Source organism: Mrakia frigida (assembly GCF_051309035.1).
Source record: "Mrakia frigida strain ATCC 22029 unplaced genomic scaffold BDY24scaffold_5, whole genome shotgun sequence".
NCBI classification, from domain to species: domain Eukaryota; kingdom Fungi; phylum Basidiomycota; class Tremellomycetes; order Cystofilobasidiales; family Mrakiaceae; genus Mrakia; species Mrakia frigida.
The window spans coordinates 1049760-1065476 of record NW_027481276.1 but is presented as its reverse complement, the minus strand read 5'-3'; the positions used below and the strand labels follow the sequence as shown (position 1 = coordinate 1065476).

Here is a 15717-nt window from a genome sequence, read left to right as displayed (position 1 = left end):
GATTTCGACAGAGCCAAGTCTGAATGGGAATCCGAGTGGAAAGATGGAGTAGCAGGTGATGCTGGGCGTTGAGAGGGCAACGAAGACGAAAAGGAGAGAGCTCATCCCCTTTCGTTCTCGACTTCACCATCCTCCCTTCCTTCCTCCTTCACCTTCGCCTCCCAGATGGTCGCCGTATCAAGATGTCTTCTACAGATCCTCGCTACCGTCTACCTCCTCCGAGATTAACTCCTTCACGCTCCCGAGGACAACTTTACCCTGTTTACTAGAACCCGCCAACTCGTTCCTGGACGAAACCTCCATCGATTCCTTCCTCCGAGCTCATCCATCAGCTCTCCTCCCCTTCCCTTCCGCTCTTCATCTGCCCGCTCGCCACCAGCTCCCATTCCCTCTTGGACAGCTGATACGACTTGACAGCAGAGCTTCTATGGGGAGTGCTTGGAGCGTTGCTTTTCGAAGTAGAGGCCGACGTAGGAGGGAGGAGAGAGGACATCAGTTGAGGAGAGGAGGGGAGGGCACGAAGGAGAGCCCAGGTGTACTCTGTGAGTCCGCTGCCAGCTGTTCTCTTCTCTTCGGGTTGAAAAGAGCCGCTCTAGACTTTGGGGAGTGCACGGAAGCATGCGCTCTCTCGTGGGAGGAGAGAAGAGGGGGGCAGGGGAGGAAGGCGGCGGTGAGCTTGTGCGTTCGAGGTCCGCTCACAGTCGAGCTCTTGCTTATGTAGAAGCTAGCTCGATGATTGAACGGTGAAAAGGGGAACATGCATATTCTAGAGGAGTTGACCTCTCTAGAAGTCAGCGCGCTCGCATGGCTCTTCCCTCCTTTATTCCCTCCCCCGGCCCCTCTCCCAATCCTCCTCAGCTTCTCTCCTATGCTTCTTGTGGTCCCTGAATTCATCACTGACTTTCCTTTCTTATCGTTCATCTACAGATAGGCCGTCACTTTCGCCCTCTGTTTCCCTCCTTCTCCAACTCTGCCTCTCCTCTCATCAACTTCGCCTACAGCAGCTCGACTTCCTCCCGCTCACGCAGGAGCACCGCTTTCCCCCTTCAGCCAGATCCAAAACACGGAGGGAACGCGTTAACTTCAGACAGGAGGTCGGAGTTTTGAGCGGAGTATGAAAGCTCGGAGGAAATGCCCCGAAATCGACCTCAGCCTCACCCTTCTCCTCCCTCCTTCCCTCTCACCGCCACCACACCACCACTCAACTTTCACCCAAGCCCACTCCCATCCCATAGAACCCCCTCGACGTCTGAATCCGTCTTTCCAGCTCAACATGAATCGTCCGCCCTACCTCGGCTCCTCCTCCCTCTCGGACGCGACCAAACCCAACCACCTCTACTGGATTTACATCGACGAGCTCGCCACTAGATGGAACGAAGCTCAGACCACCTTCTTCAGCTTTGAGGACGCCTCAGATCTTCATCAGCAGCTCCTCAGCGACTACCGGGAAGGAGTCAAGGGAATCGGATATCCTTCGCACCTCGACTTCGTCGACAACCCTTCCACCCACGCTCTCATCGCTCGCACCCTCATTCGACTCTACCGACTCGGGGTAGCTCCTCAGTCAGAGGTGTACAGGCTTAGGACTCAGCTTCTTTGGGAGATGTGGGCAGGGTTGGAAGTGGGGAAGAAGAAGGTGGTCGCTTTGGAAGGGGAGGTGACGGTCGCGAGGGATCAGTCTGAACGGTGGAAGGCGAAGCTGGATGAGCCTTGGAGCTGGGTGTCGCAGAATAAGAAGGCTGTTGAGGCTGAGATGCAGTGGAGGACGCTGCTGCAGAAGAAGGAAGCGGAACTGAAGGAGCTGAGTTGGGTGGCGAGGTTGGAGAGGGAGTACGTGGAGATTCAGAGCGGTGGTGGTGCTGCTTGATCAATCGAAGGAACGAGTGAGTTATTTCTCACTCACTTTTCAGGGTCGATTCATTTCCCTCTTTGAACTGACACCTCCTTCTTTCCTTCTTCTAGCTCGCAATCTCTCGATCCATCGACATCGATTTCCCTCTCTTGACCTCGATCCCAATCGTCACCTCGCTCCTCTTCAAGAAGATCCAACCCCTTCCGAGTTTCCTACTTATTCTGACCCGTCAACAATCACTACGAGCACACTGGACCTTACGGATCTCGACGCAACACGAAACGAAACGCGTTCGTCCTTGATCTTGTCCTTCTCCCTCTTCCTTCCTTGCCGTTCGAGGCTGATTTCCCTTTCGTTTATCTCATTCTTCTCAGAACAATCACAAGGACATCACGTCCTCGTATCTGTATCCTCTCAAGGCTCGCCTGTTTCTCTTTCCGCGACGCGACTTCCTCGTATCTTCTTCGATGTAGTTTATCATCCTTCGACGGCTTCGCTGCCCCGTTGTATACTTATCGATGTAATGATTATCTTTACGTACTTCTGCCTCCTGCGAAGGGTCTGGCGTGGTGGGCGAGAGTGAGGGAGAAAAGACGAGAGCCGAGACGCGTCGCTGTCGAGAAAGAATAGATCCCCGAGGGCTTTGCCAGACATCGAGGTAAAACCATACAGAGAGGAGAGGCGAAGGAAGCTCGACTTCGAAGTTCTCTCACTGATGTTACTCGATTTGAAAGAAGAAAGTCCATGATAAGCCCAAAAGAACGGATAGCCCAAGAGAGAGAAGGGAGAGCGGAGCCCAAGCGAGATATAAAACACAAATACAGCACAGCAGGTAAAGAAAGGAATGTCCCAAAAGAACATATCGAAGTGGAGGTTAAGAGTGAAATCGAAGAAACCGAAGACTATTTACAGAACGACGCGACGAAACGCCTAGAGACATCTTCCATCCCGAAGCTTGAACCCTCCTCGGCAAGCACTGACGATGCATCTGCCTTGATCGCACGTAACAGCTCCCAGCTTGACGCCGGTCAAAGCAGAGCAGTCGGTTCCCAAGCCACTGGAGGAAAAAAGAGAGAGGAGAGGAGGAGACGATCAGAACCGCGTTGCTCGAAGAACGAGGGAAAAGAAAGAGGCAAGACTAGATACTCACGTCGATCGGCATCCTCCACAAGATTCAAGCTCCATCTCAGTATCCAAACACTCGTATCCACCCTCTCGACCCAATCCGACCGAGCAAGCCGTCAAACCAGCAGGACAGAGAGCAAACTGTCGAGCGTTCTTGGCCTTTCGTTCCCTGATGAGCCTCTCTCGTCGACGTTGGGGAGCTTGAGATCCGAGAATCGCTCCAGAGCAAGTGGCTACGAGGGAGAAGAACAAAAAAGAAGGAGTCAGAAGGCCTCTTGCTGTCTCGAATGGAAAGACCGACGTTCTGGCGCTCACTCTCGTCGATTCGAACACCGGATTCGCAGATAATACACTGGTTGTTGATAGCGTCGCAAACTGAATGGAAGAAAGGGAGAAGGAGGCGAAGTAAGCGAGGGGAGAAGAAGGAAGCGACTGCGACGTGATGACTGACCTTGAACGCCTTTTGGAGAGGAAAGGGAAGGATGAATGGAGGTCAGCCGGAAATCTAGAGAGGAGATGGTTAGAATGAAGAAGTAGCGTACTGGGTGTGGTATCGTAGCAAGCCTTATCGAGAGTAACGGGGAAGGAAGCGAAAGGTCAGATCGAAGTCGCGTCGACGTGTTCCAATGACTCACGAGAGCATTGCAAGAGACTCCACACGCATACAGGGGGTAGTTGGGAGAGTTAAAGTTCAAACAGAGGCTACCAGTCGCCGTGCAGGTGATGGGAGCGGATCCGACTGAAGTTGAGAGGAGAGGAGAGGAGAGGAGAGGAGACGGGAAGGGGCGGAGGTGGGCGAGAAAGTGATCAGCCATGACACTTTCTACTTCTAGGGAGAACGAGAGGTACGTGACTTACCGTTGAGAGTATCGACCAGTCTACAGTTGTTGTCGCTCGCAGCGCATCCCTGGAAGAAGGGGAAAAGAGCAGTGAAGAAAAGAAGGAAAGTGGACGACGAGTCAGTCTTCCTCGAGAAGAATGACAAAGGAGGGAGATAAAGGTCGAAGCTCAAAAACTCACCGTCGCTGGGCAGTTTGGAGCCAGGCAGATCCCTCCGATGAGAAGATAGGCGCCTCCCACTCTCTCACAGCTCGTCTGCGCTACGGCAACAGAAACGTCTGGGTCTTGGACGCAAAGTAGGGGCACATCCACGTTGATGAGACCAGTGGCGTCTGCAACGGCGTAAGTAAATCCTTGAGGGCAGAGAGCAGCGAAGGTCGAGCACTCGTAGGATTCGGTAACCACCGCGATGGGATCAGGCAAGGTGGTCACGGAAATCGTCGTCTGGAGGTAGGTTACACTTGGAGCCGATTAAATCGGCGAGCCTTTTTAAATCGGCGAGCCGATTACCAGCAGTCTGAGGTAGAATCGGCAATCTGCTGATTAATCGGCTCCCGAATAGTGCCGATTTGCGGATTAATCGGCGATTCTGCCGACTAGTGGGCGAAAGTCGGCGACGACGACGCGCTGAGACGGTAAGACGCGACGCTTTTCAAGCTCTGCGAACAAAGAAGGGCGGAACAAGAATGCATGCCAATAGAAAGAGAAGGAAGTATAGCTTGAAGAGAGAAGGAAAGAAGAGTGAATAGCTCCGACGGGTCGAGCAAAACACTAGAAATTGAAAACCAAGGAAGGATCCGACGACGAGGATATCAAGTCCGACGGTTGGGCAGAGATTCTTCAGCTCATCGCTACTCACCCAACCACTCAAGAGGAAGAAATTGATATGATCGACTCGGCTCATAGTATCGGTCGCCTCGCTGCTCCTGTGAGTTCATTTCTCAACCAATCTTTGCTTCCTCCCCTCGAGCTCTCCCTCCCTCTTCTCTTTCTGTTTTTCTCTGCTCTACCTCTTCAGCCGCTCAGGCCTCAGCTTGAACTTCCACGAAACCTTTCCTGACATTACTGTCTTCCCTACTTGTTCCACTCTTTCTCTCAGTTCAACAAGGCTGACGTCAAACTCGCTCGCGAGCTGCTCGACGGGGAGGTAGGTCGCACTCGCCGTCGATGTTGATCGAAAGATCTTCCGAGAGCGGGTCATTGCCACTCTGTCTCATCAGATCTGGGAGTTCGGAGGAGATGAGAGGTGTGGTTGGGAGGTCCAAACCTACGTGAGGGTGAGTCGTTACTTGAGTGAATGCCTGTCGAACGACAGAAAGAACCTGAGCTGACCTCTGTTTGTCCTCTTTCCCTTTTCATCCACCTCTCGCAGGATTCCTGGGTCTACAGGGCTTGCGACGAGTTCTGGTAAACGCTTTGAGGGGGTGACAGCTTCAAGCTCTTGCATGGGATTGACTTCGACTCCCTGTCGTCGCGTCTCGTTTACTATTTGATTTGTAGATGTTAACCCTTTCTTCTTTCACGATTTCATGACTCATGCCTAGCTACATACAATCTGGGGCCTTGGCTCTACTTCCAGCCCTGAAAACTGAGAGAGTCAGAGGCGAACGAGGAGGCTCGACGCGTCTCAAAAGAGTGCTTCTTCGGGGATTTGAACACGTTTTGGAGTTTTCTTTCAGTCTTTTCTCAGGAGAGATTCCAGCACGAAGAGGGGCTCGTAAATTACATACATCCAGCCCGGAAAAGTTGTAGAGGATGACTCGAATGGCAGAGGAGAGGAGCGCCGATTCGCCGATTGTTCGGCGCGTCGCGACGTCCCAATCGGCACTCCGCAACTAATCGGCTCGCCGATTTTCGCAGGTTTTGCCGAGTCGAAACGCCGATTAAAGCCCGATTAATCGGCAAAATAATCGGCAGCGCCGATTCGCCGATTTAATCGGCTCCAAGTGTAAGGTAGGTGAAGGAGGGACATCGAGTGAAAGTGGGGTTGAGGAAGACAGTAGCAGGAATCCCACACTGTAAGAGTAGGCGAAGGATCGAAGATGAGATGACGATCAGCTCTCTCGTCTCTCTCGAAGTTCGGGAACGCGTCGAGGAGGAGAAAGAAACGACTCACTGCTCCCACTCCAGCTGCGTCGAGGTAGGCGATCTCTCCGACAGCGCAAACGAAGTTCTCGTAGACGGTGACCACCTGGGCGAGGGAAGAGGTAGCGAAGACGAAGAGGAGGGAAAGGAGGAGGAAGGGAGACAACATCGGAGAGAGGTTTCGGGTTGGTCGAAGAGGGGTTGTTGTTGTCGATAGTTGGCGGGAGGGGAAGTCTTGAGGTGATGGTTGGAGGGTAGGAAAGGGAAAGTGAAAATTCTGAAAGAAAAGGAAAACAAGTCAGAATTCACACTCGCTCTCCTCGGTCACGAAGGCGTTTCGAGTCGAAGCGTCGGGTGTTTCGAAGCTCGTCGAGGCAAACCCTCGCCTCGGCTCTTCGCTCACGTTTTTGTGTTCCACGAGTCAGAAACGTTCTTCTTCCGGGTGATAGGGGAGGGAAGAGACGATCACCCACGCTTCGGTTCCTGTACGACCAACAGAACAACAACGAGGCGAAAGAGAGAGTGGTCAGATCAAAACAACACGTCGAAACGAAACGGAGAGTAGAGCCTCTTTCACTCATCTCCGAGTGCTTTATGGTTGGTAAGAAGTTTCCCACTCTTCTAGAACGTAGAACGATGCTCGACTTGCCGATTTTCATCCTTGTTTGGACGCCCGGTCTCGAAAATAAGGAAGGGAGCAAACGCGTCCGCCACACTTCGAAGAGGTTCAGAAGGTTCGAACGCATCCGATATCTACTAAGCCCGATTGGGGACATCTTCTTAATCTACGGAGAAGAAGAGAAGAAGGTCAGCTGGAGAAAAGATCGATAAACAAAAGAAAGAGGAGGACTCGCCTTTCAGTCTCGTTCGCTCTCCCTCGTCGTCTTCCTCCTCAAGAGCAGCAACTCCTTAGGTACGAGCTCTTCATGCCAATGAAGAAGCGAAAGCAGAGTCAGCGTTCAAATAGGAGGCCTGAACGATGCACGAAGGGGCGAGGCTCACCTCGTTTCATCCTCTCCCCCTTCTGGAAGAGAACAAGCTCGGGAACGGGCTGCGAAGAAAAGTAGGAACGAACGAGATCAGTTAGGCTTTTTCTCCGCTGCGCTAAACAGCAACAAGGATACCAGCGAGATCAAGATATGCGAAAAGCTTGAGCAATCTGAGGCAAGCGAGGACTCACTCACGCAAATTGATTTCGAGCGACTCCAACGAACGAACCTTCAAACTGAGTCCATCCCCTCCCTTTCGCAGCGACCCGTTTTTCCCAGTATCGCTCTCCAGTAAAACCTTGGAAAGAACTCGCACTGAAGGATGAAGAAACGAACAACAACGAATACGAACAGGGAGTCAGCCAGAGGTCCGTCGTCAGTGATGCTCGACGCGTCGACCTCGAAAAGGAGAGAGAGTAGCTCGTCTGTACTCACCTAGAAGAGAAGAAAGACAGACTAGCTACCGAACCTTGGAAAAGCGAGACCTTCCTCGATGGACTTGGCGGTGAATTTCGAAAGGGCGGCTCGAGAGACCCTTCTTGTTCGAAAGGAGGGAGGGAGGCGGAGTTGGAGTTGGGCTGCTGTAGAGGCGAAGGACAACGGCGGATGAACGAGTATGCGGAAGGTGAGCACTGAGTAATAGAGGCGGAGAAGGGTGGATGAGATGTAGAAACGAGCTCCTTCGGGTCGAAAGAACGACGTGAAAGAGAGGGTTTCTGGTGACGAGGGAGGACGCGTTGACTCAAGGCGAGGGAAGTTTGGAGAAGGGAAAATCGTTGCCAGAGGAGGAGGTTGATAATGTGAGAAGGTCCCTTGGTGTGGCAAGTAGGTCGTGGAGAAGAGACGGCAGGTCCAGTAGAGAGAGAGGTCGAAAGAGGTTGGGATGGCGAAGGAGATGCAGTTCGAGGAGAGGAAGAGAAGTTGAGTCGAGAAGATGGGAAACTTCGTACAGTAAGACGTCTACGTAGAAAGAAGAGCTCAGAGTCAGCAAACGAATCGAGAAGCAAATCAGACGGACGAGGGAGGAGGAGGAATGGACGTCAAGCTCACCGATTCTTCTCTTCCTCCCCTTCGCTCGCGTCTGCGAGATCTCAGCTGCGACGACCTGGTAGAGAGTTCTCGATGAAGGTGATGAAAAGTGGCGGTCAATAGCACCAGATAGATTGCTCTGTTCAGAGAGCTGCGAGAGTCGAAGGTTGTGTTGGGATCGTTGAAGGAGACTGATCGGAGAGGAGGACGAGGAAGCGATGGTGGAAGGGAACGCCGAGCTGAAAGAGAGAGAGAGAGAGAAAGGATCTGGAATCAGTCTAGAGATCAATTAGAAGAAACTCGTATGGCCCGCGCTGACCTCTGGTACCTCGAGCACGTTGAGCGAGGACAAAGACAAGCAACGAAGAGGGGGAAGGAAGGAGGAGCAAGAGGTGAGCTTCGACGTTTCGACTAGCTCGCTCGCTCCTGCTGCTTCGTTTCGTCCGAGACCGAGGTCGAATACTCACAAAGAGAACGCTCAGCGTCTTTTCCTTCATTCAGAAAGAAGGTGTGGGTGAAAAGGGATAACTGGTCATGGTGAAAGTTGGAGAGAAGAAGGAGGAGTGAACCGGTCGACGAGCTCGTCTTTTTTCCCTCTTGAGAAGGCATTTGTAGGATTTTTCTCAGTTTGAAAAGTGACTAGTTACCAAATCTTCTCTAGAAGACCTAGGCAGATTCTCACAGGGACCAAAAAAATCTCCTCGCAGCTCAAATTGGTCAGCGAAACGCTCTCAGCCCACTTCTCCTCCTCGACGCTCGACGTCCAGGGACTCTCGTTCCCAGCCTTTTTCTTTCCTCTCTTTCCCCTCAACCATGACTCGACTTCCTTTTCCTCAACCATCACCATGTCCCCTTCGACTTCCTCTTCCCTCTCGATCCCCTTGAACGCCTACAGGTCCATCCTCGACAGCCCTGAGGCGACCCAGTCTTCCCCATCGTCTGGTCGAGATCTCGTCGAAGCTCAACTCCTCGTCCTTCGCCATCTCTACGCCGAATACGAACAGCAGCATGCTCACCATCGAGGTCACAGCCATGGATCGCATCAAGACTTTGAAGACGTTGAACCTGAACGACAAGCGAATCTTATCCGTCAACTTCTCACCATCCGAGACGCATCCCTCGCTCTCCCTCCTCCTCCCATCCTCCAAGCCATCGACCTCCTCCTTCAAGCCAAATCTTCCTCTTCCCCAGACCCCCTCGTGGATCCTTCGACTTTACCTTCCCTCCCGTCATCCTACCCTCCTTTCAAAATCTTCAAAGGAGATCTCACTCGCCTTTCCTCCCCTTCTCTCGCCGTCGTCAACCCGGCCAACCGACAAGCTCTCGGATGCTTCCAACCGCGTCACCTCTGCCTTGATAACGTCCTACATGCAGGTGCAGGTCCGAGGTTGAGAAGGGATTGTTTCGAGATTATGAAGAAGCTGAGGAAGCTGGAGGATTGGAAGGGAGGGAAGCAAGGAGGAGACGTCGAGCTTGGTGTGGCTGAACCCATCGTCACGAAGGGCTGGTCTTTGGCCGCTGGATATGTGATTCACGTCGCAGGCCCTCAGCTAGAGAGAGGAGAGACGCAGCCTACGGAGGAGGAGCAGAGGTTGCTGGCTCAGAGCTACGAGAAGTCGTTGAATTTGGCGGTTGAGGTGAGCTTCGTTCTCTTTACTCCTCATCCTTCGATCTTCGACATATTCGCTTTTGTCGAAACTCACGAGCATCCTCGTTCTTCTACCAAAACTGACTCCCTCCCTCTAACTTCCTCTTTCAGGTCGGAACCATCACCACCGTCGCGTTCCCTTGCATCTCCACCGGAATCTTCGCCTTCCCCTCCTCCCTCGCCGCCGTCATCGCTCTCAAAACCGTCGCAGCATGGCTCTCCGCTCATCCTACCACCTCCCTCGAGGTCGTCTTCGTCCTCTTCTCACCTTCGGACGTCAACCACTACCTCGCAGCTCTCAACTCCCTCCACCCAAACACGTCGAGTCCTCTCCTCTCCCTCCCTTCCAAACCGATCTTCCTACCTCAAATCGTCAAGGACTGGGTTCGAGAGTCGGATTCCATCATTCTTCACTCCGGATCTGGACTATCGGCGGACGCGATGAAGGAGGAACTCGGTCTTGGGTTGGATTACACGTCTGAAGACCTCTTCGCGACGCTGTACCCAGGTCTGCTCGAATCGACGGACATGACGGCGATCTATCACAGTATCGGGTACACCTTCAAAGACGTGAGTCTGCTCGTTTCTATCCTGATTGAGTTCCATCGCCTTCTCCCCCGTTTTGTTTCGTTGCGGTTCTCAAACTGCTCGACGCGTCGCTCACTCTCAGTCTCCCTTTCCGTCTTCCTTCCCCAGCCTCTCGTCCAATGGGCTTTCCACCTCCGCCATGGCTACAACGTTCTCCACTGGGGTCCCACCCCTCTCTACACCTCTCTCCTCTCCCTCCTTCAATCCAAATCCAGCTACACTCTCAAAACCTCCAACGTCGACCAACTCTTCCTCACCTCCTTCCCTTCCTCCACCTCCTCCACCATCTCCCCTCACCTCCTCACCCCTCAAGGAACCTACACCAACTTCCAATGTCTCCAACCCTGCTCCTTAACGTCCTACTTCCCCTCCCTCCCTTGGATCCTCCGCGCCCAACCCTTCATCGACCCTCAAACCATGCGTCTCCCCTCCGATCGACCCGACCTCATCCCCAAGTGTCAGAAATGCGGTGGGGAAGTCTTCTACAACGTTCGAGGAGGGAACTGGTTCCTCGAGACTCCTCAGGAGGCGCAGGAGGAGCGGTACTACGATCAGGTGGAGGAGATGGTGAAGAAGGCGAGGAGGGAGGGGAAGAAGGTGTTGCTGCTGGAGATTGGATGCGGGTTCAACACGCCTGGGGTGGTGAGATGGCCGGGGGAGAGGTTGGTGAGGGAGACGGAGGGTGGGGTGGTGAAGATGGTGAGGGTGAATGTGGGAGAGGCGGAGGTGCCGGTGGATTTGTGGGAGAGAGGGGACGCGATCGGAGTGAGGATGGGAGCGAGGGAGTTTTTGAGGGCGTTGAAGGAGGAGGAGGAGGAGGAGTAGGGGGAGTAGGATCTTCGTAGATGAAGTATCGATAGTCATCACGTTGATCGTTCTCGATTGCGGCTCCTCGTTTTCGTCGAAACGACTTCGTTTGGCCTTTGCTTCGACACAAGCCTTGTCTCTTGAGAACGTCTCAATCATGACCAGAAAGCTGTTGAAAAGGTTGAGTATCTTGTGCTTGCTTCTCAAGGGCAACGCTGATCGTAGAGGAACGTCAACAAGCAGGTTCGACGCGTCGACAAACACATCCTTCGCCGTGACTCTCTCCCTTCTTCCGCTTTTCCTAAGCATCAATGGGGATGCTGAGAGCAAGCCTTATACAGGTGGATTGGTGTTCTGATATATGGATCATGAAGGTCGAGGTGAACTAGAGAGGAACGAAACAGAAGCGTCGAGCTCGTTTGTTTTGATTTCGGGCTCGTTCCTTTCCCCAACACGTTTCTACTTCCCTCGCTCATCCCCGACCCTCTTCCTTCAGATATGTGTATACTATAGAGGCACCCGGTCTCAGGGATTCTCGAGAAAGTCGAACGATAGGGGCAACGTACTCAGAGACGACGACTCGACCCGACCCCTGCGTTTCAGCCTTAGCTCGACGCCTTTCCCTTTCTCCGTCGTCGTCTGCCTCCAACCCTCGCAGATCCCCAAACTACCACCACCACCAGCACTCTCTCATTAGTACGTAGAACAGCGCTCATCGAATCAGCTCTACAGAAGATCAACGACCGCTCCTCCTCGTCCTCCAGAAGCCAGATGCCCTCGGACCTCCTCCTCGCGCCTTCGAGCTCAACTCCCTCCTCCTCCTTCCCACAACCGAGCTCCAAACGACATCGATCTCCACCCAAACCACCATCACTCAAACCCTCTTCCTCAGCAACAACAACTACATCCCGATACAACAGCCTCGTCGATTCCGCTTTCGCAGCACCTTCAACATCTCCCGTCGCGTCGTCTCTAATTCCTCGGTCCCCAAACCCATGGTCCCCCTCTCAGCCGCAGGAGGACCTCGTCGATACCGTTCCTTGGACTCTCGAGGAACCCGAAGAGGATTCTGAGGAGGAGTTGCTGAGGAAGAGCGGTGGACGAAGAGGGTTGATGCGAAAGATGAAGTCAACGACGAGTCTTCAGGTCGTCGTCCCTCCCTCCTTCGTTCGATCTCGAGTGTTGAGCTCCAAGCTGGACGCTTCCCTTCGTAGAGCTCGGTCTACTCTAGGATTCCATCACCACCAACACCGTCTTCCAACCCCAGAACCAACAACAAATCTCTTCTTCGACGCCTACGGTTCCTCCTCCTCCTCCTCGATCAACGCCAGTTCGACGACTATAGTTGTCGATCCCCCTTCCTCTTCCTCTCCTCCTTCGACTCCACGAGGGAGCATGTCCAGTAGGACGAGTTGGGAGATTGTGGTGGAGATAGGGCACCGGGGAGGAGTGCTGGAGGGTGTGAAGTGGGGGACGAGGAGGGGGACTTCGTTGGAAGTGAGAGAGGGGAGGAAGTGTCAGGAGGAGGAGGAGGAGGTCGGAAGCAGGGATGTCGTTCACCCAGCTATTGATGCTCGCTGGTGAAAATGATAATGATGAGTTACAGAAGAGGGCATTCGATAGGGACAGGGAGAGAGAGAGAGATTGATTATGGACGAAGGGAAGAGGTGCGTCGAGCTCAACAAACGAGTTTAGTCCTTCCTTCTTTCAAGCCGTCTCCCAGCTCCCAGAGCTCTGAACTACCCGTCAAAACTTCCCTCGAAGGGGAAAAGAACGACCGAAGCTATCCCTCGTGCCTTTATAGAAAGCGACACGCTGTGGCAGGAGGAGAAAGCTCAAGAGTCGAGCTCACCGAGCTCTCCCTTTTTGATCCCTCCTCCTCGCTTCGATCCTACGACAGCTTCGAAAAGCAGTCTACAAGCTCGAGGAAGCCTCGTGCGAGAGGAAGAAAGTACCTTGCTGCACAGGAGAGAGCGAGCCGGATCTTCTGGTGGCCGTAGTCTTGAGGGCGAGGAGGAAGCAGAGGAGGGAGAAGAGGGAGGGCGAGGGCTGAAGAAGGTCGAAGGAGAGGGAGATGAAGGTTTGCCGATGACGCTGGTGCTCGTGAGGTGTAGAGAGGTGGGAAGAGAGTTGTAGAAGAGAGTTTCGGAGTTTCCAAGTCGATGGGAGCTCGAAGGGATCGAGACGAAGCTGATTGCTCTTTGGGCCTTCAGCGCCGACGAGCTCAATTCAACCCTCAGTGGGAAGGATCGACGGAGAGTGACTTTGATACACCACCGAGCGTGGAGATTGGGGATTCGACGTTGACCTCTCACGATTAGAAGGAGCGGGAGGGGCGAAGGAGGAGGTGGTTGGGTTTTTCTTTTGTCTGGACGACGCATCGTTCGCTCTCCCTTCGTTCCTTTTGCTTTCAACTTGCATATATTTCCTCACCCTAGGACACTTTGAGCATAGAGATGCATTCAGATATTCTTTTGATCAGCCGGTTTGAGACCGATGCTTTTGAACCAGGACGGGAGGAAGCGCTGGCTCGACTCCCCTCTTGCGTTCTTGCGTTCCTTCCAGACAGGACGTCTTTCCTCGGTCGCTCGCCGTCGAAAGAAGAGCGCAAAGAACGTGATTATATAGCCGCGAATTAACAACGACAAATATTAACAAGTGGTAGCGTAAGTAAACGAAGAAGGAAACATCTAAACGCGTCCATCAACCTCGACCTCCTCCAGCTTGATCTTCTCCTCCTCCCCGTCCCTAAACCCTTCAAAGACAGCCTCGGGAGCAGGTTTAATCTCGATCCATGTCTCTCGGTAGGTCCAGACCTTGCTCGCCTCTCCTCGAACGGCCGAGACGAGGGAGATGGCGAGGGCGAGGACGGGAGGAGAGAGGAGAGCGGCGAGGACTTCGGACACGTAGTAGTCGAGTTTGGCTTCCTCCGGGGACTGGCATCGATGGAAAACAAGAAGCGAAAAAGGGAGAGACATTAGTGTTTGGAGAGAAAGGACAGAGAGAGAGAGAAGACGAACCTCGAGGAAAGGATCCGCAACGATTGGAACGAGAGCGACCAATCCGACGACGACGGCGACTCCAGTGAGGAAGTAGACTGGGACGTCTCGCAGGCAGCTGGTTGCGTGTCGAGCGACTGATCGAGCAAGTCGAGGAAGGACGATCCTCTCGCCAGCGAGAACGAGGGGTTTCTTCTTCTCCGACGCGTCCGCCTTCTCCTCCGTCGTCGGCTCGATGGCCGGCAATCTCCCAAACTCCTCAACCCCTTCCCCTTCCCCACTTCCACCCTCCCTGAAAGTAACATCCAACCTGTACAACGCCGAGACCAGCGTCCCAACGAACCCAAAGTAAAGCAAAGGGTGGAGAGAGGTAACTCCGCTCAGGACGAGATCTTGCAACCACGGATCCCCTTTGACCTTGTCCTCCTGAGTCTTCGTGGTCCAGTCCCTGAGTCCCTCACCAAGTGGTGATTGAACGAGGAGGGCGATGGCCGTGACGACGAGGACGGCGAAGGCCTCGGCGACGATGCAGAGGAAGAACATCCAACGCAAGGAGGTGTTGGCTGGGGAGGTAGGGATGGTCCGAGCGAAGAAGAAGGTGAAGGTGAGGGTTGAAAGGCAGGTGAGAGGGAAGAGGAGAGAGGGGATGGATTGGGTAAGGAGGGCGAGAGGGAAGATGGTGAAGGAGAGGAAGGTGAGGAGGTAGGTCGAGGAAGGGGCTGGGGCGAAACCGCCGACAATTTCTTTGAGGAAGAGGAGAGAAGAAGTCAGCTTGGAAGACTTTAAACTGAATAAAGAGAGAGAGTACCCACTTCCATCGGAGTTCCTGGCGATAGTGAAAGGAGCGACGGTGAGGAGCTCTCGGAGGGAGGTCTCGGAGAAGAGGGCCTGAGCGAGCGGAGGAGAGGAGAAGGATCAGCTTCCTCTCGTTTCGACCCATCTCTTACAGCCACCTTCAAACAGCGGATGAACTCACTACCATCCAAGTATTGAGGGCAAGCTGGAAGTAGTTCATAGCATCTGGGAAGGTCCTAGCTCCGTAGAAGAAGAAGGCGAAGACGGCGAGTTGGAAGAGAAGGAAGAGGCAGGCTGACTTCCAGTCTCGTTTCTTCGCTGCAACAATCAAGAAGTTCAACCAATCAGTCAGCAGCTATAAGTTCAAAAGACGAGATACGGAGATCTGAAAACTTACCCTTGATCTGTTCGCTCTGCAAAGCAGCAGCATCTTTCGCTAGAGAAGGTTCGAGGGGTGAAGGGGAGAGTGCGAGCGAAGCAGCCGTCTTCCTCTGCTGAGACGCAACAGCTGAGAGGAAGAAGGTTGGGCCTAGGGCAAAGAGGAGGGAGATGTGTCGTAGAGACATGCTGGTGGTTGGGAGGGAAGACTGTAAAGGGCTTCCTTTCAGACTTAAACAGGACTCGAGGGAGGAGGAACAGGTGTGTCACCTCGGCATCGTCATCTCGCCCTCTGCTGAGAATAGAAATTTTGCTGTAGGAGACCTCTCGGACAGAGATCACAAGGAAAGACTAGGAGACATTCGATCTAAGTCATGCTATATAGAATTTGGACAAGGAGGAGAGAGAGGAGGGAGAGGAGGAGCTCGACTCAACCCGAGCGAGTCCATCTGTAGAGCTGCCATCCTCGTCGCTCTTTCTCCTTCACCCCTTCTCCTAGCACGGGAGCTCTCCATACGACGTGATACTGCCTTAAACGCTTCGCTCTAAAGAGTACATATCTCGTTCTGCTCAAACCTCGGT

At 53.5% G+C, this 15717-nt stretch overlaps 7 protein-coding genes across 7 annotated transcripts; 5 read left to right on the top strand and 2 right to left on the bottom strand.

The window, feature by feature from the left end:
- On the top strand, nucleotides 1-918 carry BDY24DRAFT_237337 (uncharacterized protein). The gene has a single exon (XM_076636687.1). The coding sequence runs from the start codon at nucleotides 59-61 to the stop codon at nucleotides 719-721; it is 663 nt and encodes a 220-aa protein (XP_076499733.1). The 5' UTR covers nucleotides 1-58; the 3' UTR covers nucleotides 722-918.
- On the top strand, nucleotides 919-2038 carry BDY24DRAFT_237342 (uncharacterized protein). The gene has a single exon (XM_076636688.1). It carries the CDS (start codon nucleotides 1115-1117, stop codon nucleotides 1865-1867), a length of 753 nt encoding a protein of 250 aa, XP_076499732.1. The 5' UTR covers nucleotides 919-1114; the 3' UTR covers nucleotides 1868-2038.
- A 286-nt stretch (nucleotides 2039-2324) lies between these two features.
- Nucleotides 2325-3739, top strand: BDY24DRAFT_380116 (uncharacterized protein). The gene has a single exon (XM_076639133.1). It carries the CDS (start codon nucleotides 2597-2599, stop codon nucleotides 3323-3325), a length of 729 nt encoding a protein of 242 aa, XP_076499731.1. The 5' UTR covers nucleotides 2325-2596; the 3' UTR covers nucleotides 3326-3739.
- A 1958-nt stretch (nucleotides 3740-5697) lies between these two features.
- Nucleotides 5698-6398, bottom strand: BDY24DRAFT_380114 (uncharacterized protein). The gene is made up of 3 exons (XM_076639132.1): nucleotides 6306-6398; nucleotides 5934-6179; nucleotides 5698-5833 (listed from the first exon to the last, which is right to left on the bottom strand). The coding sequence occupies exons 2-3, from the start codon at nucleotides 6069-6071 to the stop codon at nucleotides 5750-5752; spliced, it is 222 nt and encodes a 73-aa protein (XP_076499730.1). The 5' UTR covers nucleotides 6072-6179; nucleotides 6306-6398; the 3' UTR covers nucleotides 5698-5749.
- A 2248-nt stretch (nucleotides 6399-8646) lies between these two features.
- Nucleotides 8647-11227, top strand: BDY24DRAFT_433356 (uncharacterized protein). Its single transcript, XM_076644110.1, has 3 exons — nucleotides 8647-9557; nucleotides 9680-10138; nucleotides 10265-11227. The coding sequence occupies exons 1-3, from the start codon at nucleotides 8766-8768 to the stop codon at nucleotides 10979-10981; spliced, it is 1968 nt and encodes a 655-aa protein (XP_076499729.1). The 5' UTR covers nucleotides 8647-8765; the 3' UTR covers nucleotides 10982-11227.
- A 507-nt stretch (nucleotides 11228-11734) lies between these two features.
- BDY24DRAFT_412738 (uncharacterized protein) lies at nucleotides 11735-12547 on the top strand (the record flags this gene model as incomplete). Its single annotated transcript, XM_076643104.1, has 1 exon — nucleotides 11735-12547. One exon carries the CDS (start codon nucleotides 11735-11737, stop codon nucleotides 12545-12547), a length of 813 nt encoding a protein of 270 aa, XP_076499728.1.
- Nucleotides 12548-13653: 1106 nt separating this feature from the next.
- On the bottom strand, nucleotides 13654-15323 carry BDY24DRAFT_412736 (uncharacterized protein; the record flags this gene model as incomplete). The annotated part of the gene is made up of 5 exons (XM_076643103.1): nucleotides 13654-13899; nucleotides 13984-14705; nucleotides 14775-14850; nucleotides 14939-15075; nucleotides 15155-15323. 5 exons carry the CDS (start codon nucleotides 15321-15323, stop codon nucleotides 13654-13656), a joined length of 1350 nt encoding a protein of 449 aa, XP_076499727.1.
- Nucleotides 15324-15717: the final 394 nt, after the last annotated feature.